This window comes from Notamacropus eugenii, chromosome 1 (assembly GCF_028372415.1).
Source record: "Notamacropus eugenii isolate mMacEug1 chromosome 1, mMacEug1.pri_v2, whole genome shotgun sequence".
Taxonomy (NCBI): Eukaryota; Metazoa; Chordata; class Mammalia; order Diprotodontia; family Macropodidae; genus Notamacropus; species Notamacropus eugenii.
In genome coordinates, this window is record NC_092872.1 from 711105138 (window position 1) to 711129044 (window position 23907).

The window sequence follows — 23907 nt, forward strand, 5'->3', positions numbered from 1 at the left end:
TTCCACTAGCAGCAGTCATCACAGCCTTCTTCATCTGTTGTTTATCATTAATAGTTCTTTATCTTCCACATATCCTCCACAGAGGATCTCCCCAACATACCAGAAACTTTCCTCTGTACCTTTTGAATAGTCCATGGCAACACCCTTTATTGCTCCTTGCTCTGCCTTTGATAAATCCATTAGGTCATTCCCAAGTTCCTGTCATTGTCATCTTGGCTGAAATACTGCACCCTACTGACATGCCATTTGATCACCTGCAATTTTGATAGATGTAAAATTACAAATAGATGAGTGCAGTCTTCTGTAACTTGGATTTATTAGCTTTGAAAGGATGGGTTTTTCTGTCAGGTAGCAGCAGATGACTATCAAAAGCACAGTATAGTCATCCAGATGCAATCCAGTTTGCTCTCTTCTACCTTTTTCATCCCGGATCCAGTTCCTTCTCCATCTGCACTGTCTGTCCAAGGATATGTATTGATAGCCTAAGTCCATTAGCTGACCATTCACTTAATTATTATAATGAACGAAACCGGTATTCTTTATCCACTTGGTTTTTCCTGTGTGGATAGCAAGCTTAATTTCTTAAGTAGCTTGGGGAAACTCTATGGTATTTCAGGACTTAACAGGGTGTCATCTATAGACAAGATCATCTGAAAAGTCTTAGGAATCACAACAAACCCTTCTTTGCCAATAGACAATCATTTATTAAGCATCTACTGAATGCCAGGCACTGTGGGAATACAAAGACAGATATAAGACAGTCATTCTTTTCAAGGACCTCACAATCTAATAGGGGAGACATGTAAATAGCTGTGTACAAACAAAATTCGAACTAGATCAACTGTGGTCATGATATCCTCCATAATGCTGAGAAATGCCTTTGGCAAGCAAATATTTTCCTGTCTTATGCTTTGTTTGATATTAATTATAGAGAAGGAAGCAAGGAGAAGTGTAAGAAGTATTCTTAGAGTCAAGAGAGACCCACATGACCATGGGCAAAGCATTTTATCTCTCTTAGTTTCAATTCCCTAATCTGTAAAATAGGGATAATACACCTATAATATCTGTCTCACCAATTTGTTATGAGAATAAAATGAACTAATTTAAATAGAGAGATATATAGATCTACCTAGAGATATATATATGTACAAATACATATATGCATGCATATTCATAACTAGAGAAATAGATATGGATAGCACTTTGCAGAGCCTACATAAATCATAATATACTAATAATAGCTAGCTTTATATCATCATCATTATATAACTCTCTAGCACTTTGCAAATATTATTTTATTTTACCTTCACAACAACCTTAGGAGGTCGGTGCTATCATGATCCCCATTTTACAGACAAAGAAACTGAGGCAGACAGATTAAATGTCTTCCCTAGGTTTACCCAGCTAGTTTGGATTTGAACCCATCTTCCTGGCTTTAGATTTAGCCTTCTATCCACTCTACCACCTATCTGCCTATATCAGTATAAGCCATTATGATCAAAGGATCATTAAAGTTTTCTCTGTGATTGTTTCTGTCAAGGAATTGTGGGTGATCTTAACCCACAAATGAGAGATCCCTTATTAAAGGAGAGCTTTTAGGGCCAAGTTTTCCAGGCAAATGATGTTTTGTTTGTTTTGGCAAGGAAAACCCAATAACCACTGGGACCTTTCATTGTCTGTGCCTCCCACTCTATTGCTAACAGTGAAAAGGTCATCTCTGGATTGCATCTAGCAAGGTGGTGGAGTTTAAAATGGTGTATAAACCCAGGTTTCCTTTTCTGCCTTGAAAAAATTAAAAAATACTCCAAATGAAGTAGAAGAACAACAGTGAAAAGAGGATGATGTACAAAAAGAAGGTCTTACCAAGTAATTCCCTCAGGAAGAATGTAAAATAGTAAATGACCACCCTGTTGGCACCCCGCTTTATTTAATCTCTGTTTTATACTCTTATTCTCACTATGGAGCCACATTATAGACTCTGCTTGGTCACATGGTTGTCATAGTTTCAAAGACAGGAAAAAGTCTGGGACTGATAGCAGGTAGGATCGATTTCCCCACTACCACCCCCAAAAGCATTCTCTCATTACCATTGGCTCCCCACTTCATTCTGGACAGTGAACCTGCTACTGACTCCATGTAGTGATGGTTACAGAGACAAGCGTCTATTAAGTTTAACAGCAAGTAAGCCTTGAAAAACCACCCACAACATCCCCCATTGCTCTTATCTCATCACTCTGTACATCTTCCCTTCTGCTCTCAGGGTCCTGCACTGTAGGTTGTCTGGGAAAGTACTTACTGTACCTGAGGAAATAGATGTCTGCCTTTGGAACGGACACACCCAAGGGCTGTCACTGGCAATAACATCTATTCTAGACTTTTGGAACTTCTTGGCATCAGTTCAGCCAAACTCCTCTACCTCTCAACAGGTGGAGTTTGGGGGAAAAAATAGAGAAACTGGAGAAATCAGCAAGAAAAGAGAAGTTCCTTTCACAGTAATACAATGGGGTACCAGGGTGGTTGAAAGACCTAATGAGAGGAATAAGCATTTTTCAAGCACCTACTGTGCACCAGCCACTAAGGCTAAGAACCTTACAATTATTATCTCATTTGATCCACAACAACCCTAGGAGATAGGTGCTATTATCATCTCCATTTTACACTTGAGTCAACTGAGGCAGGCAGAAGTTAAGTGACTTACCCGGAATCATATAGCTAGTAAGTGTCTGAGGACACACTTGAACACTGACTCCAGGCTTGGCATTCTCTTCACGGCACCACCTCACTACCTCTGATAATAGAGAAAAGTGAAGAGATAAGGAGTAAAATTAGTGCTCTTAATTTTAAAAAAATCAGGAGACTAGATGTCTTAGAACATATACTAGAAACCCTTAGCAAAGCAGTGGGCACTTTTGAGGCAGAGGGAGAATAAATGGAGGAAATGGAAATAAAAATTCAATGGCACAAGAAACAGAACTAAGTTAAAACAGCAAAATTAGAAGAGCATGTAATAGTCTTTTATCAAAACCAACCAACGTGGAAAATAAGGCTCAAAGAGATGATATAAGAACCTTCAGACTCATGACAGAGCATGATAAAACAAAAAATCTGAATACCGTAATTTCAAGAAATTGAAAATAAAATTGCCTAGAAATATTGGAACCAGGGGACAAAAGTACAGAGCTACAGAGAGAAACTTATATGTAGCATGCTCAGAAATGTAATTGCCATGCTTAAGCATTCCCAGATAGAAGAAAAATATTGTGAGCAGCTAGTTAGAATTAGATTACACATCAAGGAACCATAATTACAACACGTGGTACTTTATGTCAGCAATGATAAAGGAAAGGAAATGTTGTATTCCAAAAATCAAAGGAAAATAACCTTTACCTAGGAATCATGCAAAATTGAGCACAATCCCACATGGAGGAAAAAAAATGACTTTTAGCAATAACTTCCAAACATTCCTGTTGAGAAAAGCAGAGCTGAGCAAAGTTTTCAAAAGGCAAACCCAGCAGATCAGACTTAAATGTGTTAGCTTGGGCAGCTTCATTTCTACAAGGGACCAGAAAGCTTTTCAGAAGAAGCAATTTCCATTTGTTCCCTTGTAAAATACAATAAGTACAAATTAGTAACCAAATGCAAAGTGACCCCCTTGTCATGCCTTCAAAACTATAGAATGTTTTTAGAGATGTGAAATAAGAATGTAATCGTGAAAGACAGCTAAAAATTATGGTTTATTTTTGGTTGGTATCATTCATTTGTTTCTCAGTCAACAAATAAGTGCCCTCTTTTGGAATAACTCTATACTAGAAAGTTTTGGGGTTGGGGAGTAGGCGGAAAAACTCATGAAGAAGTCTGGAAATAGAAGAAAATGAGTTTACTTGTGGTTGTGGTCAGGAAAGGGTGGTTAAAAATAGAATTTTACTATTCACTGTGTACCTACTGAGGTCCATCATATGCTACTGGATGGCCTCATAGTTAGAGCAGCACTTAAAAGAGGACACATGTTCTGTTCCAGAATGCTAAGGGCTTTCATTGTGATCTGGATCATTAATTATTTTTGGCTCCAATCAGAGCCACAGAATTTGAATTGGAGAGGACATTATGGATTATAGAGCCCAACCTCCCTTCATTTTATATTGCAATTCAGATGACAGAAGCAGTTTGCCTTAGTTCACACAGGTGGCAAGTGATTGTCTTAAATTTAAAGATCTTTCCCTTACAGTAGGCAGCCCATGAGACAACAGGACAAAAGATGTCACTAAATAACATAAGATCTATACATGATGAGTGGTACAAACTGGTACATGCGATATTTGCAACAGGTGTTCATAGGAGAGAGATTGTGATGACTTATAGTGGCCAAGGAACGTTATCCTGGACCTTGAAGTATAATTGGGAGCTAAGAAGGAAAAAATGTTTATTTAATTGCTCGTGACATTTAAAACTAAAACAGAAAAATCAGCGTTCTTTGTTGGTGCATGTAACTCCTCAAGAATCTGTGATAGGCCCTCTCTACCCCCTTCCTCAGTCTCAGTGCAAATCACTCTTGAATGTGCATATCCAGCCCTCCCCTCATTCCCAACCTCTAATGTTTGGATGTCTCCAGTAATACGGTCCCATAGGTATCTCACACTCGGCCTGTTCAGAACAGAATTCTTCTTCCCAAGCCCTCTGCTGGCTTCCTGACCTCTCGGGTTCAGGGAACTGCTGTCTTTCTGGTTACCCAGACTCGCAGCCTATTCTAGAATGCTCACTCTGCCTCCCTCATTGTCCCCAGCAATTGCCAAGGGTTGCCTGTTCTCTGTAGAACCTCTAACCTCTGTCCCCTTCTCTTTACTCTCTCTAAGACCAATGCCTCAGTTCTGGTCCCCTCCCCTCTTGCCTGGACCATTTCAGCATTCTCCTTGTCCATCTTCCTGCCTCAGATCTCTTCCATCTCTACTTCATTTTTTTCACAGTGGCTAATGTGGTGCTTTGTAAGTGCGGGTCTGACACTGTGACTCCCTGACTTGGGGAGTTGTTGCCTCTAAGATTATTAGTACTTAGAGCTAGTGTCTATAGCACTTTAAGGTTTTGCAAAAAATATCTCATTTGATTCTCATTTACAACAACCCTAAGAGGTAGGTGCCATTATGATCCCCATTTTTCAAATGAGGAAACAAGCAGACAGAGGTTAAGTGATTGACCCAAGGTGTCTGGGATAGGACCAGATTTGAACTCAGGTCTTCCTGACTGCAGGCTCAGCACTCTGTGCACAGTGGCACCATCCAGCTGTTTGACATTTAAAGTGCTTCACAGTCTGAGTCCAGCTTACCATCCTGCGTCTTAGCCTTTGTACAATGTCCCCTGTATCTGGAAGGCACTCCCCTCCTCACCTCCACTTCTCAGCATCCCAATCTCCTTTAGAGCCCAGCCCCAGTGCTGCCTCCTATATGAGACCTTTGCTGATTCTGGCCGAGCCCCCACCAAGCTGCTATTGCCACCCTCCCACCACCACCACCACCAAAAAAAAAAAAAAATCCCTTGTATTTACTTTGTATTTTTGTATATTTCTTGAAATATTCCTGGTGTTTTCCCTGATAACAGTATACCTCTTTTAAGGGAGCAATAGTTTTGTTTTGATTTTTGTATCCCCAGTATCTAGCACAGTGTCTAGAACATAATAGGTGCCTAAAAATGCTTGTTGATCAATTTTTTTTAGTTAAATACATTTGCCAGATATAAAACAACTGTCTAGCAATTAAGGCCACACCATGAAGGAAGATGGTTCCCCTGTGTTATAAGATACATTCTCAGAGAGGCCGCCTAAGATACAGATACATGATATTGGAAGTCAGAATTCCCAGAACGTTAGCCTTTCCAAAGTAAGATTGTCTTGTAACTGTGGACAACTCATCTAACCTTTAGGAATGCAAAATGTGGATAATAGCATGCAAGGGGCTGTTAGGAAACTCGGATACCACAATACGCACAGATGGTGAAGTTCTAGTTCTTCCTGTTATTCTTCTCATATGACCTTTCTTTGGAATGACAGCCACCCCCAAACCATGGCTCTCCCCTTTTAAGTGGAATCAGTAGTTTAGGACAGTTTGACCCTGGCTTTTGCGCCTTTGCCTTCATCTTTTCTAATGCCCTCAGCCAGTGAATGCCTGCATAACACATAGCATCCTTCCTGACAAAGTAGAGTATGTAGAGTATGACAAAGTGTTGTATGGTATTTATTTTTAATATATTAAAATTAAATTGTAAAGAAAAAAGAAGAAAATCATCCACAGAAGCCTGCCTTTTTTTCCTTTCCAAGTGTTCAGACAGGATGCCCTTGATATGTGTGAAGACCGTTCTCATGAACATTTTATAGAGATGAGAAAGTAGACATATATGTCGATAGTTGGTAATGTCTTCTTAATAGGCTGTTTTTAATAATAATATCATTTTTTGTCTCTTCGTTCTTTTAGGCTCTTCCTCTCTTTGATATATCATGAAACATGATACCTTGGAAACTGCTCCCTCCAGCATAGCTTTCTTCCCCATATATTTAGGTAGGGCTAGCCACTCTTTACGATTTTTTTCCAAAGTACCCTTTCCACTTTTGCTCTTCCGGCCCCAGATGGAGTGATCCAAGTGTCATCTATAGCAAGAGTAGATTACGAACAGAATGCTAGAAAATCTGTTCCACTTGATGTCCGTTTATTTTCCCATGAGTAACTAACTTCTACAAATGCTCCTGAGATGATATAGCTGCGGTGCATCTTGTGCCAAGCTTTCTGCAGAATTGGTTTTTTCTCTATATTCATGGCCTTTTATTATTTTTAAAAAAATTTGTAAGTTTAAGTCACATTTATTTATTGCAATTACAACTCGCACATTTCCACTTTTCAGGGAATTTTACAAGCAGTCCTGTCTTGTTCTGTCAATGTACCTCTTTCTCTGGGCACCTTCATATCTGAATCAACTCACCAAACTGAACAGCAACAATAACCATAATAACTAACATTTATATAGATTTTACTACAAGCCAGGAACTGTGCTTTACAAGTATTATCTCATTTGATGCCCTTAGCATCGCTGAGAGGTAGATCTATTTGACAGATGTGGAAACTGAGGCAAACAGAGATTAAAGCAACTTGCCTAGAGTCACACATCTAGGAGGGATTTGAGGCTGGATCTGAAGTCGGGTCTCACTGACTTCAGGCTTGGTGGTCTATCCATTGTACTACCTAACCCCAATTCCACCTAATAAATAACTGGAAAAGTTATTTTTCGGAATCTTTCTGATCAATCTTCCTTGGTCCTAAGCACAAGATTCATCAGTTTCACCCCATGGCCTACACATGAGACTTTCTTAAATTCTAGTTACTTTATACATTGTATCAGCAAAATGTCCATTTCATCAAGAGTTCCTTTGCTTACCACAACTAGAAGACCTTGTTTTTTCCTAAAGTAGGGCCAGTTTCTGTTTGAATTCTGGGCATTGTTGCTCTGTCATTGTCTCCCAGCCATGTTTCATTCCCAGCCCCTTCTCTTTCTCTCTCTCTTTTCTTTGGGTGAAGCTCAAAAGGACAGCTGCTTGGGTTAGGCTGAATTGGATGCCAAGAGGCTAGAACTAGCTAAGACATCTTGTGGGAATGATTCACTGTCATAAAATGTTAGTAAGTGAGGATGATCTTAGAGACCACCCGGTTCAAGTTCTACAGTTTACAGGTGAGGAAACAGAAGCCCATACAGGTAGTGTAACTTAGTCAAAATCACCATGGCAAGCATACAGGCCTGCTTTGTCTGTTTGTGAACCACCACACTGTCTGTAAAAAGCACAACAATTTGAGAGAGGGACAGGGGGACGTTTTACATGCCAATTAGGTCAGTTGGTCAAACCAGTAGCATTTTTTAAAGAATCTGCTACATGCCAGGCACTGTACCAAGCGTTAGGGATACAATGAAAAGTAGGGAAAATATCCCAATTTGGCAGCTGAGTGCAAGGTGGATTGGAGTGGGGAGAGACTTGAAGCAGAGAGACCAACCAGCAGGCTATTGCAACAGACTGAGAGTGAGGTGATAAGGGCTTGCACCATCATGACTACAGTGTCAGAGAGAAGTACATGAAACAGAACTGGCCAAATGGTAAAAGAGGCACAGAATCTAATGAAGAGAAAAATGACTTAAAAAGCAGAAATGGCTAAATGGAAAAAGATATTAAAAAATCACTGAAGAGAAGAACTCTTTAAAAATTAGAATTGGGCATGAAAGTACAAAGGTAGATAAAACAGCATCTGACATCTCATTGGATATGAAGAATGAAAGAGTGACACCTCCCCTGTGAGCCTAAGTGACTGAAAGGATGATGGTACTCTTGTTTTTATTTTTCTTTTGTGATTGGATTTTATTTTTTTCGTCTTATTTAAGATTTTATTTTTTTCCAAATTACACGTAAAAACAATTTTAATGCTCTTTTTTTCCAAATTTTGAGTTCCAAATTCTTTCTCATTGAGAAGGCAAGCAATTTGACATAGATTATACATGTGTAGTCATGCAAAACACATTTCCATGTAAGTCATTCTGTGAAAGAAAACACAGACAAAAAAAAACAAGGAAAAAAAAGTAAAAAAAAAAGTATCTTTGATCTGCATTCAGGCTCTACCAGTTCTCTCTCTAGAAATGGACAGTATCTTTCATCATAAGTCTTACAGAATTGTCATACTGTTGAAAATAGCTAAGTTATTCATAGTAGATCATCATACAATATTGCTGTTACTGTGTTCAACGTTCTTCTGGTTCATTTCACTTTGCATCAATTCATGTAAGTCTTTCCATGTTTTTCTGAAAGCATCCTAAAAGCACAAAAGTATTGCATCACAATCATATACAACAATTTGTTCAACCATTCCCCAGCTGATGGACATCCCTTCAACTTTGAATTCTTTGTCACCACTAAATGAACCACTGTAAATACTTTTGTACATATAGGGCCTTTTCCTTTTTGTTTTTTATCTCTTTGGGAAACAGACCTAGTAGTGATATTACTTGGTATGAATGGCTTTAGAGACCTTTGGACATAGTTCCAAATTACTCTCCAGAATGGCTGAATCAGTATACAACTTCACTAAGTACTATATTAGTGTTTTAATTTTCCCACATCCACTTCAACATTTGTCATTTTCCTTGTCTGTCAGATTAGCTAGTCTAACAGGTATGAGGTACTAGTAGCTCGAGGTTATTTTAATTTGCATCTCTCATCAATAGTGATTTAGAGCATTTTTTTCATATGACTATAGAGAGCTTGGATTACTGTCTGAAAACTAGATGTTCATATCCTTTGTCCATTTATCAGTTGAGGAATGGCTCTTATTTCTATAAATTTGACTCCGTTTTCTGTGTTTGAGAAATAAAATATCAGAGAAACTCACTGTAATTTTTTTTTTCACAGTAAGGGTTACTAAGTATGTATTTCCCTCCATCCTATTTTCCTCCTGTTTATCCTTTTCTCTCCTTTTTCCCTGTCCATCTCTTAAGTGTTTTGCTTCTAACTTATACCTCCCCCAAACTGCCCTCCCTTCTATCAGGTCCCCACCCTCTTTCTCTTAGTGCCTTTCCTTCCTACTTTCCTGTCTGATAAGATAGATTTTATTCCCAACTGGGTGTGTGTATTATTCTCACTTTGAGACAGTTCCACTGAGAGTAAGTAAGGTCATGTGGTCCCCTTCCTAATTCCCCATTTCCCCTCCACTGTAAAATCTCTTTCAGGCCTCTCTTATGTCAGATAATTTATCCCATTCTACCTCTTCCTTTCCTTGTCTCCCAGTGCGTTCTCCTTTCTCATCCTTCAATTTTATTTTTTTAGATAATCATACCATCACATTCAACTCACACCTCTGCTTTCTATGTATACTCCTAACTGTCCTAATAATGAGAAAATTTTTAGGAATTATAAATATCATTTTCCCATATAAGAATGTAAACAATTTAACCTTATCAAATCCCTTATGATTTCTCTTTCCTGTTTACCTTTTTAATGCTGCTTTTGCATCTTGTATTTGAAAGTCAGATTTTCTGTTCAACTCTGGTATTTTCATCATTCATCAGGAATGCGTGAAAGTCCTTTATTTCATTAAATATCCATTTTTTTCCCCTGAAGGATTATACTCAGTTTTGCTGGGTAGGTGGTTTTTTATTGTAATCCTAGTTCTTTTGCCATCCAAACTATCATATTCCAAGCCCTCCAATCCTTTAATGTAGAAGCTACTAAACTTTATGCTATGCTAACTATAGCTCCATGATATTTGAATTTTATTTTATTTTATTTTATTTTTTTTGCTGCTTGCAGTATTTTCTCCTTGATGTGGGAGGTTTGACTATAATATTCTTGGAACCATCCATTTTGGGATCTCTTTCAGGAAGTGATTGGTAAATTTTTTTTCAATTTCTATTTTACCCTTTGGTTCTAGAATATCAGGGCAGTTTTTCTTGATAATCTCTTGAAAGATGATGTCTAGCCTTTTTTTTTTATCATGATTTTCAGGTAGTCCAATAATTCTTAAATTGTTTCTCCTGGATCTATTTTCCAGGTCAGTTGTTTTTCCAATATTTCATATTTTCTTCTATTTTTTTCATTCTTTTGATTTTGATTGTTTCTGGGTGTTCTATAAAGTCATTAGCTTCCACTTGCCCAATTCTAATTTTTAAAGAGTTCTTCTCTTCAGTGATTTTTTAATATCTTTTTCCATTTAGCCATTTCTGCTTTTTAAGTCATTTTTCTCTTCATTAGATTCTGTGCCTCTTTTACCATTTGGCCAGTTCTGTTTCTGAAGGTGTTATTTTCTTCAGTATTTTTTGTGCCTCCTTTACGAAGCTATTGACTCTTTTTTTTTATTATTATTTTCTTGCATCACTCTCATCTGTCTTCTCAATTTTTCCTCTACCTCTCTTACTTGATTTTTAAAATTCTTTTTTGGCGTGAGACCAATTCATATTCTTTGAGGCTTTGGATTCAGGAATTTTGACTTTTTTGTCTTCTGAGTGTGTGTTTTGATCTTCCTGGTCACTATAGTAACTTTCTATGGTCAGAATTTTTTTATGTTGTTTCCTCATTTCCCAGCCTATTCCTTGACTTTTAGTTGTATGCCAAAGTGGGGCTCTGCTTCCCAAAAAGAGGGGGCACTGTCCCAAGTGTCAGGTGTTTTGTGTAACTGTTTTCAGAGATAATTCTGGGGATCTATAAATTTTTGACTCTTCCAAGGTGATATGATCTAGGGAGAGGTATGTTTACTACTCTTCTATACTGTGCACTGGTTGTGAGCAACCACAAGCACTCTTCAGCCCTGGAATTGTGACCAGGGTCCCTGCTCCCCTGCAGCTGCAAACTCTGCTATGTTAGTGCTCCTCCTCTCACTGGGACTAAGACCCAGAACTGTGACCCAGACTCAAGTATAGGCAATGCAACAGAATCCTGCCCCTGGTGCCAGCAAAGGGGACCCCTGTAAATCTCCTTCTGACCCATTGTCTGATCCCCTTGACCATTTGTGGGCTGAGAGATCTGGAAACCACCACTGCCGCCAGCGATTCAGTTGCCCTGAGATCTGCTCCTGGTTTGCTGGGGCCCAGTTTGTGCTGGATTGTGCTCCTCTCTCACCCTGGTGACCTTTCCTAACAACCTTCTAAGGTGGAAAATTGTTTTACTCCATCTTTTTGTGGGTTCTGCCCGTCTAGAATTTGTCTAGTTATTATATAAAGGTATTTGGAGGGGTTTGAGAGAGAGCTCGGGTGAGTCCCTGCCTTAACTCCACCATCTTTGCTCCACCTCCTCTCTGTGATGATGGTACTCTTGACAGTAGCAGAGAAGTTGGAAGAAGAGAATATCAAGAGGAGAAGAGAGTGACTGGCTGTGTCAGAGACTACAGAGAGGTCATGAAGGATGAGGACTAAGAAAAAGCCTTTAGATGCAGTGACCTTGGTAACTTTGGAGAGAACCATTTCTGTTGAATAAGGTTGGAAACCCAAACTGCAGAGTGTTAAGAAGCAAACTAGAGGGAAGTAAATGCAAGAACCTATTGTAGAGGCCTTCTCAAGGAGTTTAGCCACAGAAGGAAGAACAGTAGGACAATGCCTGTTGGGGAGAGAAGTGTTTGAGGTGATGAGTTTGAGGATAGATGAGAAGTGGACATGTTTTTAAGCAGTAGGTATGTAGCCAGTAGACAGAGGGAATGAAGATTTAAGTGAGAAGGTCAGGATGATAGATGGGGCAATGTAAAGACAGGGTAGAATGTAATCACTTGTGCATGTGGAAGAATTTGTCCTGCCAAGGAAAAGGGTCACCTGTGAGAGAGATGAAGGAGATGATAGTAGCAGAAGGCATGTGGAGTCTGTCCCTAGCAATATATAGCAGGCCAGATTCTAGCCATGTGGAATTAACAGTAAACTTTGTATAGGTAGATGTTTGGCATAGTTTACTAGAAAAATGCACTCTCCTAACACCCAGCTCTGCCATGCACCTATTACACGGACTTGTCACTTTGCCTCAATGGGACTCAGGTTCTTCAGCTGTAAAGTGCTACAGTTGGATTGTGTGATATCTAAGGCCCCCTCCACTCCTAATTATCTATTAACTCAAGTCTTATGGGTTTTCAGAGAATCTAGATGCTCTTTTTCCCTAAGTAAGTCTTGGCTCAAAGGATGCCCACTTCATGTAGACCTTCTGGACCTTTCACAGTTGGTGTTGGTTTGGGGCAGTGGGAAGTCACAGGAGATCTCCTTCAGATTTTGTCCTAAAGGGCTTAAGGCAAACAAATCCTGGGTCAAAGTGGAATGACAAAGGAGGTGGGGGAATAAGCCTCTGGCAATCTGTCTGGCCTATGCCAAGCCTTGGAACAGTGAGTGGGAGAACCTACTGCCCTATGGGAAACAAAACAGTGTGTGCTTAGGAGGCATGTTAACAAGTGGCCATTCTTAACTTAGATTTTCTCTGTCTTGGGATTCATAGTGGACTGGAATTACTAAAGTGACCTTTTAGTTCATAGAGTGACTTGCCCAAATGGCTTCATATGTAAATGCCTGGCCCCCTCCATTTGAGCGAAAAATGTAACGTCCAGAGATGCTTCCCCTTTGGCTACCAAAACATTAGCTGTTTTTCTCCAAGGTGATACTTGAAGAAACCACCTTTTTATTTTCATCTTTTTTGCTTTTAGTATTTTGAGACATGACGATCCAGTGTGCAAGTAGGCTCATTTTTTTTCTAGTCCCAGACCTAAACACAGAGAATTCCCTTTGAAAGATAGTTTTCCTGGTCAGGGCCAACTGTCCTGTGGGTACCTGTCCCAGCTTCATTGGAGGACAAGGGACTTATAGGAGAGAGTGAGCACATTGTATATTTCTGAGAGCTTATTTGGTATTTTGGAAAAAGAGTTCATCCTTCTCTTTCTAAAGACATCCCATAAAACAGGAGGTCTTAATCTGGGGTCTGTGAGCCTGTTTTTCTAATCTTTTTTATAACTCTGGTTCCATAGAATTACTTTCCTTCATAATCTTATGTATTTTTATTCTATGAATTGAAATACATGATTCTGAGGATTCCATGGGCTTCATTCAGCAGACTTGCCTGCAGGAAGGGTCCAGGACACAAGGCTAAGAACCCCAGTTTTAGAGCAGTGAAGTCCTGGCCAGATTCTCTCACGAGGCAGGTTGTACCAGGTAGAGTCTAGCATGCTAGAAGACTACCCACGTTCCCCTATATCGGTCTTCTTTTCCATGACATCTCTGCTTCTCTCCCACATTTGCCATATTTTTCATTCCGTTTCTGATCCCTACCTCTCTCCTAGCTGGGGGTATGACTCTAGTTCTACAACCAACCAGCATGAAGCAGCAGTGATCAGATGACAAAACTGAAGTGTGTGTATGTGTGTGGTGGGAGGTACTCTTGGGGCTGAGATATAGAAGAAAACTTGTCCAGTGGAATTGTTTAGCCCCCTGGCAAAAGAAACAGGAGTCATAGCCAAGTGTGATCAGAATAGGTCCTGAAGGGTAAGCCTTGGAGCAAGTCACCCTAGAACCTCTCATAGGCCTCACGTGGCCTTTGGGGTTACCACATGGAGAATTCTGCCCTAGGGAGAAATTTCTGCTCTTCAGGGAAAAGGCTGTGTCTTTCAAATTGGTCGTGTCCATCATGTTGCATCTAATAATGGTGGCATCAGAAAACTGTCAACCGAAGGAGGGCATCTCAAGTGTTCTTCCCAACTCTTCTGCCAAACACCCAACCAGTAGCTGGGATTGGAATCACAGGCACTTGGTAGATCAGCCCTTAGTCCTGATTGACTGGATCCTCCAACGAATTATTTAAATAGTTTAGATGAGTCAGGGGCAGGATCCATTTTTTCCTGGACTGTATTCTTCTGCTTCCAATCTCCAGTCCTTCCCCTCACTCCCAATTCCAGCAGCAGTATGGGGGGGGGATCAAGGTTAAGGGCTGTATGGAGCCTACCACACTTGCACTAAAAAACTGTGTGACCTCAATGACCAGACAAATTCCTGGCCGCCTCTCCTTATCCATTTTCTCTAAGCTTATGAGCTTGGCTGTGGTGTACCGAGGCTGAATCAGTATTGTCCTAAAGCCTTGGCACAACCAACAGACCTTTAATTTAAGTGGACTAGCCAGGCAAGTTACAGTGGGACCCCCAGATCTTAATGGGCCCCACACACTGGGCAGGCTAGTGGGGAATGGTTTGGTTTGCTGATAACATAGTTGATTACTGTCCTTCATTCAGTGGAAGAGGACCAAAATACCGTCACTGTGTTAAGAGTCAAGTTATGAAATAGTGGACTGTGGCTAACGAGATCAGTAGGAGCTTGGATCCCCTATCGTAGGTGGAGCACGTGTGACTGCTTGGGATGGATTCTCTAAATTGTGCATCTTGAGTTTCATGTGAGCTACTTCAGGTCGGCTTCACTCATAGAGCTGCAGCTCCTTCTCTGGTGAGAGCGCACCAGGCTGGTCAGTTCTGTGCCAGTGTCTCCCACTCCCGGCAATCTATTCCAAAGTTCTTCAGATAAAGACTGAGGAAGAAAAGGCGGCATATGCTGATGTCAGCTTGAGGTTCTCAGGACTAGATGTGGAGATCCAAAGCTATTCCACCAAGTTCTTTTGTAATCTTTTGATTAGTGTTTATGGATAAGTGGGTGTGGGGTGGGGGCTAGATTCCCGAAGCCTCAGCTTGTACCAGCTGACATAGGCCACGTTCTGGTGTTGGAACCCGTCCAAGTTGGCTGATGGCCTCGTTTTGTCTCCATTTCTTTTTAGCTTTAACTTCTCCCAAACCGAACCTGATGGGTCTGCCTGGCACCACGGTCCCTTCACCTGGCCTTCCGACATCTGGATTACCAAATAAACAGCCGTCGGCCTCCTTGAGCTCCCCAACCCCAGCACAAGCCACTGTGGCGATGACCCCACAACAAACCCCCCAGCCCCAGCAGCAGCAGCAGCCGCCCCTGGTGCAGCAGCAGCAGCCTCCACCACCAACACCGGTGCAGCAGCAGCAGCAGCCGCCGCCGCCACCTCCGCAGCAGCAGCAGCCTCTGCAGCAGCAGCAGCAGCAGCAGCGCAAGGACAAGGAAGTAGAGAAAATGAAAGAAAAAGAAAAGGCACATAAAGGGAAAGGGGAGACCCTGGTGGGCCCCAAGAAGGACAAAGGAGAGGCCCCCGCAGCGACCCTCTCCGCCCCGTTACCCACGATGGAGTACGCGGTGGACCCGACGCAGCTGCAGGCCCTGCAGGCAGCCCTGACCTCGGACCCCACCGCCCTGCTCACCAGCCAGTTCCTCCCTTACTTCGTCCCCGGCTTCTCTCCTTACTACGCCCCCCAGATCCCGGGCGCCCTGCAGAGCGGCTACCTGCAGCCCATGTACGGCATGGAGGGCCTGTTCCCCTACAGCCCCGCGCTGTCGCAGGCCCTGATGGGGCTGTCCCCCGGCTCCTTGCTGCAGCAGTACCAGCAATACCAGCAGAGCCTGCAGGAGGCCTTGCAGCAGCAGCAGCAGCGCCAGCTGCAGCCGCAGCCGCAGCCCCCGCCGCAGAAGGTGCAGCAGCCAGCGCCCCAGCCGCAGCCGCCGCCGCAGCCGCCGCCCAAAGCAAGCCAAACCCCAGTCCCCCCGGGGGCTGCCTCCCCCGACAAAGACCCTGCCAAAGAATCCCCCAAACCAGAAGAGCAGAAAAGTGCACCCCGCGAGGTGTCCCCCCTGCTGCCGAAACCCCCAGAAGAGCCAGAAGCGGAAAGCAAAAGTGCGGACCCCCTCTCCGACCCCTTCATTGTTCCAAAGGTGCAGTACAAGCTGGTCTGCCGCAAGTGCCAGGCGGGCTTCGGCGACGAGGAGGCGGCCACGAGCCACCTGAAGTCCCTCTGCTTCTTGGGCCAGGCGGCGGCCAGCCTGCAGGAGATGGTGCTCCACGTGCCCGCGGGCGGCGGGGGCGGGCCGGGGGGCGGCGGGGGCCCCTACCACTGCCTGGCCTGCGAGAGCACCCTCTGCGGGGACGAGGCGCTGAGTCAACATCTCGAGTCGACCTTGCACAAACACAGAACAATCACGAGAGCAGCAAGAAACGCCAAAGAGCACCCTAGTTTATTACCTCACTCTGCCTGCTTCCCCGGTCCTGGCACCGCATCTACCTCGCAGTCTGCCGCTCACTCAAACGACAGCCCCCCGCCCCCCTCCTCCTCCTCCTCCTCCTCCTCCTCCGCCGCCGCCTCCCCCCACGCCTCCTCCAGAAAGTCTTGGCCTCCAGGGGTCCCTCGGGCTTCGGTTGGGAAGCCTGCTTCTTTTCCTCCTCTCTCCTCATCTTCAACGGTTACCTCAAGTTCATGCAGCACCTCAGGGGTTCAGCCCTCGATGCCAACAGACGACTATTCGGAGGAGTCTGACACGGATCTTAGCCAAAAGTCCGAGGGGCCAGCCAGCCCGGCCGAGGGGCCCCCGGCCCCCAGCTGCCCCCCCCAGGACCCTGGTCTAGCTAGCGTAGGAATGGACCCCTTCAGATTGTAAGCTTTGAAGATGAACAGTTGAAAACACACACACAAACACACACACAAATGAATTTAGAGAAAAAGAATTAATAACAAACCAATTTCAGAAATAGACTAACTGCAATTCCAAAGCTTCTAACCAAAAAAAAAGAAAAAGAAAAAAAAGAAAAAGCGTGGGTTGTTTTCCCATATAACTCTCTATGCCGGTCATTTTACATTCTTAACCTTTCTTTTCTTTTACTATAAAATGCCAACTCTGTTACATTTGCCCTTTGGAAGGTACTATCGGTCTGGGAGACCCACGTCCGCAGGGCCTCCTCATTGTCTTTGGAGCTTACACCCCCTTGTATATTGCCCCTTTTCAATAACGCCCCAATTGATAGCACAGCAGAGTCCGGCATGCACTGTATGGGAAAGCAGTCCACCTTGTTACAGTTTTAAATTTCTTGCTATCTTAGCATTCAGATACCAATGGCTTGCTAAAAGAAAAAAGAAATGTAATGTCTTTTTATTCTCAGGTCAATCGCTCACACTTTGTTCTGTTTTCAGAATCATTGTTTTATATATATATATATATAAATATATATATTTTCTTTTTTTTGTTCCAGAAAAGATTTTTTTGTTTGTTAATTTAAAAATGGGCAGAAAGTATTCGAGAAAAAAAAAACAATGTGAACTGCTTTAGCTTTCTGGGGATTTTAAGGATAGCTTTTCTGCTGAAGCCAATTTCAAGGGGAAAAGTTAAGCACTCCCACTTTTCAGAAAAAAAAATAATAAAACACACAAAGAGTGTTGAGGACTTGTAGCTAAAAAAAAATAAGTTTTAAAAAAACTGACTTTCTGTATTTATGATAGATATGACCATTTTTGGTGTTGAGTAGATTGTTGCATTGGAAATGAACTGAAGCAGTATGGTAGATTTAAAAGAAAAAAAATCTTTTGTGTACATTAGCTTTTGTATGGTCCAGCTGACAGCTCCTCATTTGATGTCGTCTTGTTCATTCCTAGCAGATAGATTGCAATCCGTTGATTCGCCGAAGCTTTTCTCCCCTTTGTCCCTTGATCCCCCATCCCCCATCCTGTAATCTTCCACTTAAGGTGGCTGCCTTCATTTCTTAGAGGGTGGCTGCATCATTATTTTATAAAAACTAAAGAAAGAAGTTCAAAGGGTTTTTGGGGTCACTAGGATCCTCACAGAATATTTTTGGTTGGGGAGCTGAAACTTTTTAAGGCGTATACATCCTAGTTACCTATGTCTGTTACCTTCGTGCACTTATTTTTTATTTTTCTTTCCTCTGTTTTCTTTTCTTCCTTCTCGTCTTCCTTTCCTTGTTCGGTAGATGCTTCAAAGATTCTTTTCCTAAAACAAAAGCATTTATTTCTGTTTGTATAATTGGGCTGCGCACTTTTTTTTTTCAAACAAATTTTTTGGTTAGGTTTTGGTTTTGGTTTGTTTTGGGTTTTTTTTTTCCTCTCAGAAAAAAAAAAAAGAAATTTCATGCTTTAAATAAAATCCAAAGACACACCCTTTCACTGCTGGTGCAGGAAGAGGGGGAAAGGGTTCTTGTTACTTGAGAATTTGTTTCTGAATTAAACAAAACAAGACTAAGTTTAAATAAAGGAAAAAAAAAAGAGAAAAAGATTTCCCAGGTTGCCATCTCTGCTTCTTCTGCAAGCAGAGAGGCAGCTGTTAATGGCGATTCCACATACCAAAAGACACGTTTTTACTTCAGAGTTTTGTCCTTGTGTTAGGCAGTCTGAGCGGTGAATGATCCAGAAGGGGCAGCCAACCAAGAATCAGATAGCAGTGTACAGGAAAACAAAACCCAACAGACAAACAAAAAAAAGGAACCGGACATAAGGCACTTGTGTTTGTTAATCTCTGTATTCCTGTAACAACACAACACAATGCAACGCGCCCTTTCTCATCTTTAAAAGTCTGGACTTTGAAAGGAAAACTTTGTGCTGCTAAAAATGTAGATTTCGGAGACAAATAAATGCTTTGCTGTTTCACTTTCGTAGCCAAAAGTCAACAGAAACAATCTTCCCCCATCCCACCCCTTTGCCCGGAAAGTGTGAGATCCTCCTCCCCACCCTCACCCCCATCCCCACCTCCCTTTGCTTTCTCCTCCCTATGTTTCAAAAGGGAACTTTGAAGACTGTGAACCAGGTTCCATTGGTGTGTCACCTACCTTTCCGGCTGCTTTCCCCAGTGCTGAAGCCACTCATTCATCGGCTTTGCAAAAGACTGGAGCATTCCACAATAGGAAAATGGATTTCATTTTTTTTAAGCCGGGACTGTTTTTATTTTTATGAGGTTTTTGTTTTTAGTTTAATGAAAGAGCAGATCCTGAACTGTTGTACATATTTCTAACTAGGCTGATGCACAGTGCAAATTCCTTTTTTTAATTTTTTTAAGTAGAAAATACTAAAGAGTACCATCTAAATATTCATACCAGTATCCAGTTGTAGCATAAGGTGTCAAAAACAAATACACAAACCATTTGCTGTTTTAACAAACTGTTTTCTTTTAACAGAAATTCTTGTATTTCTCCCTGTGTTTGAGATGAACATTTTTTAAATTCTAAAGTTGTACAGTTTTTTTGTTTTCCATTATTTTATCTTGTTTGTAATTCTATGAAATATATATATATATTTTTTGCCATTTAACTGTTGTATGTTACTCTGTGTCTGTATCATATAGAATTTTTTGTTTGTTTTTGGTTCTCTATGTGATACCAATTAACAATTTAACACTAGCTTTATCTGTCAAATTCTGCTAGGTCTCTTCTGAAACTTTTTTTTAAATGACTTTGCTTGGTAATAGTGCAATTTCTCCCCCTCCCCCTCCCGCAACTTTTAATTCATTTCCTTGAATTTTTTCCACCCCTCAGAATTTGGAAGATGGGGTGTTTGGGTGTTCTTACTACCCACCCCCCCCCAAAAAAAGAGATTACATCCTCCCTTTCTGGCAGATCAGATGCTGTAAGATGATGTTAGGCCCCAGTATGCAGGCAGGGACCAGGTACTCTGCCTGGTTTTCCCTGGCCTGTGTGAGCAGTAGCAAACAGCAACGAGGTTGGGGAAGCCTTAACTTCCACCTAATGATTGTTTCCCAGATGTTAACGTGACTAGCCAAACTTAGTTTAACCCTGAGTAGGGTGCACAGAGTAAATGATTTTTCTTCGGTCACAAGAATTCTCTACTTGGAAGACAACCCCAGGAATAACGGAACTCAGATAGTTAAAGAGTGCCCACTGAGATGCTTCTACCCAAGGTGGCTGAGTGACCAGTGTGATGGTTTTTTGGTTTTTTGTTTGGTTTTTTTTTTAGCAAGCAAATTAACTTCCAAATTTATTTGTGAATAGACAGATATCTTGATTTCAGTTTAGAGTAGTTTCCATCTGGGAATTAGTCCTGTCTGCTGCCTGGTAGAAGGATGAGTGTTATTCTGTAACCCCTTTTTTTCAAAATCAGCCCCCTCAATTTTTTTTTAATCCTGAACGACATGGTTTCCATACTTCACCCCAGCCAGAAGGGTGATGACGCTGGATTGGCTGGCACTATTTTGTCATAGTACCAAATGAATCCAGGGAGTTCCCCTTCTTTCTTCCTCCCCTCGAAAAGGGTGAGAGAAGATAGCCTTCCATGTCCCATGTCCCTTCCCCATGCACACATCCCTAAACCCTCACAATACAAGGAAAAGACTTAAAACACTTAGCGGATTTTTCGTTTTGTTTTTAAATTAAAAGCTATTTAAAGAGATGAATGTGGCCAAAGTTTTACACAATTGAAAATAAAGTAAAACAGTTGGCATGTGTTAAAGAAACCTGAGTTTATCAGGCGTGTCAGGAAGATGCAGGAAAGAGAGAGGCAGTAACCCAAGCCAGTGCACTTGATGTTCATGGACATATATTTTTTTTAAATAATAAATTAAATTAAAACATTTTAAATAGAAGCAGAAATTGAGTTGGTTGGTTGGTTTGTTGGCGCTGAGATACTGCCCACTGTGAAACACAAAGCTTTGACTAGTTTTTTGTCTACTTTCTTTTGTGGGGGGAGGGGGGCGAGTTTGGGTAGGACAGAAAACGTAAATGAACGTTACCCTGAGGTGAAGAGGTATATGAACAGCCTTTGCAATGTACAAAAAAATAGAGCAAATGAAACCAAAAAATGATGTTCTTGGTGTTTTTCTATAATGTAGTCTTGTTAGCTTTTTTTGTTACTGTAACAATGCTGATCTCGAACTGTACCAAAATACATGGAGACTAACAGAAACAGAAACCACATGGAACTTTCAAAACTTAAAAAAAATTTGTCACAAAAAAAGTTTGTTGTCATAGTTAAGTTGATTGTAGATGGTAATTGAATATACTCCTTTGAAAATATTTCATCAAGTATGTTTCCTGCTCATTGTGATACATTAAAAAAAAATATGAGCAAAAAGCTCTTGTCTCCGATGTCACCAGGTGTGTGCTCTGGAATGGGGTGAAGGTGGGGCTGAGTGGACTGCCTTGACTGGGGCGGGGGGGGGGAGTGTGCAGTTGATAGGTACACAGATGTGTGCCCAAGTACTTAGGGCCGGACCATAAAGGATGTGTTGTCTCTCTCTATACCCTGGCACTGGTGGAGAAAGTAGCAGAGAGTAAAACTGTGACTCAGTCCCATCTGTTTAATTGGAAGGGATGGACCCTCAGACTCAAGTTGTTAGTGGGTTGTTTCATTTGATTGAAGGAGCTCTATAAGAATCTCAGACCCCTTGCTATATAACTAGGCAAAGGAAAACAGGATGGCTGGGAGGAAAAAACAACACAATTCGCTCAACTGCTACGAAACAAACTAGGTCTAGAGTTAGTAACATTTCTTCCCTCTGATTATGAGAGAGCAAAAGGGGGGAAGGAAAAAGAAAGAGAAGGGAGGGAACATTGAAGAAATAGGTTCTTGACTACATTTCCCTTTCCTTGCAAAGCCCTGCTTGGTGGACCACTGCAGAACAGAGTTTGGGAAAGGCTAAAATTTGTAATCCTGGATTCCAACAGACTGTACTGGTTCTTCTTATAAAAAAAAAAAAATCACCCTTCACAGCAGAAAATGCCTGAAATTCATTAATAAGGAACCCATCCAAGATGAGACCCAGAGGCCTTGCACTCATCTCTAATTTATAGCTGCAGCTGATAAATAATTTACAAATCTATTGCAGCTGGGATTGGAAGACCCCTTGAACAGGCCATGTCCTTGGAAGGGCCGTCATTATCTGCCCTTGGACAGCAGGGGGCCTTTTCTTCCCTGGGGCTCGGGATTGACCGACTCCTGGGGGCTCAGCAGGACATAGCCGTCCCAGTTTGTTTCCTTGATCCAGAAGATGGGCAGCTGGGGGAGACGAAGCAACCCTACTAATAACTTGGGAATTTCATAGGATTATTTCTTTCTTTAAAAGCTGGAAGTGAATCCTCAAACTTGCAGGATAACTGATTTCAGAGGACCATCTAATCCTATTAGCACCCACCCCCATTTTACAGTTGAGGAAAATGAGGAAACAGAAATAAAGTGATTGACCCAAGGTCAAACTGGTATTAAGTTCCAGAGAGATGAATCAGACTGAGGTCCTTATCTAGTCCAGGAAAAAGAAAGGTTCCACACACAGTTGGTTAGGGTGAGAAGAATCCAGGGGTCCTGATCCCCCAGCTCAGTGTTGCCACTGTGACAAGGAGGCAGCTTTGGGGGTCAGGCTTCTCACCATTTGTCCAGTTTAAGTTGAGGTCAAGTAACCTTGTCATGCCAAACAAGTGATAAAAGTACAAACTTCCCTCAGAAGGTGTGCCTCTGATCATTCTCTTGGAAAAGACCCAAGACCTCATGGGTTGTCTTGGCACACAAAGAGTTAACATCCCCAGCTTCTCCTCCTCATTCTGTACCCCTGAAAGCAAAGACATTGTGCCTCAGTCCAAGAACAGAGCTGACTTCTTGGGCCAGAATTATTTCAGTACCTGACAGATTAACATGGCAACTTTTTGAATGAATTTTTTAAATAGAACTCATTTTTGCACAGAAATTTTGCTGCCTCAGCTCTTTGTGGAAAAAAGTGTATATAATTTCATTCTTCCTCCAGACACTACATTTCAGTTAAACAGGGAAATAAGCTTCAACGCCTTGGTAATAACAGTTGAATAGAGAGAAGGAGGGGAGGTGGTAAGTGTACTAGATATGGAAGAAGCTCTTGATTTCAAATATTGGCCCTATGACCTTAAGGTAGTCATTTGACCTCTGGACCTCAGTATCCTCATCTGTAAAATGGAGAAGTTGAGACCAGATGATCCCTTCCAAACCGGGGCTCTCTAAACTCTTAAGTTTGGGAGGGGTGTGTGTGCGTGAAATAGGCACATTTTCTTACTATCCACGGTAAAACACTTCTCAACTGGAAAAAAAGTATAGCTAGACTTCCCCTCCAATCTGGCTTCAATATTGTCCTGATGTGGATATTAATCATGGGGTTACCAAAGAGGTTTATCTCCAAAATGTGGAATTGTAACATCTGAAAAGGACTCATGTCTGTTTAGTCAAGTGGCTGTTTCTAATTTTGCTTTAAAGAAATGTCTGTAGTGGCTAGCCCACGACGTAACACGCTAATGACCTTCCAAATTTCACTTTTAAAAAGAGAGAAGGTTTTGAGTTACACTGAGTACAAGCAGCTTAAGAATCAAATTGAAAGATGAGAGGTTTGCACCTGCTGCTCCCCAACATTTAATTACAGCAGGACAGATGTGCTAAGCCCCCAGCCTCCATCCAGGGCTGCTGAGGCCTTGGCTAGCCTGGCCAAGGCATTACTATTCTCCAGGCTCTCAGCACTGGGACAACTTCTCATTGTTTTTCCCCTACGCCTGTAGCGAATGTTTTTAACTTCTATAAT

The 23907-nt window shown here is 41.8% G+C and overlaps 1 protein-coding gene across 4 annotated transcripts in view; it reads left to right on the forward strand.

The window, feature by feature from the left end:
* ZFHX3 (zinc finger homeobox 3) overlaps positions 1–21446 on the forward strand; it is a 306829-nt gene extending 285383 nt beyond the window's left edge. For all 4 annotated transcript variants that reach the window (XM_072636468.1, XM_072636471.1, XM_072636469.1 and 1 more), the window contains one exon: positions 15284–21446. In XM_072636468.1, coding sequence (XP_072492569.1) covers positions 15284–17019 — 1736 coding nt within the window. In that variant the 3' untranslated portion in view covers positions 17020–21446. The remainder of the gene's footprint in view (positions 1–15283) is intronic.
* Positions 21447–23907: the final 2461 nt, after the last annotated feature.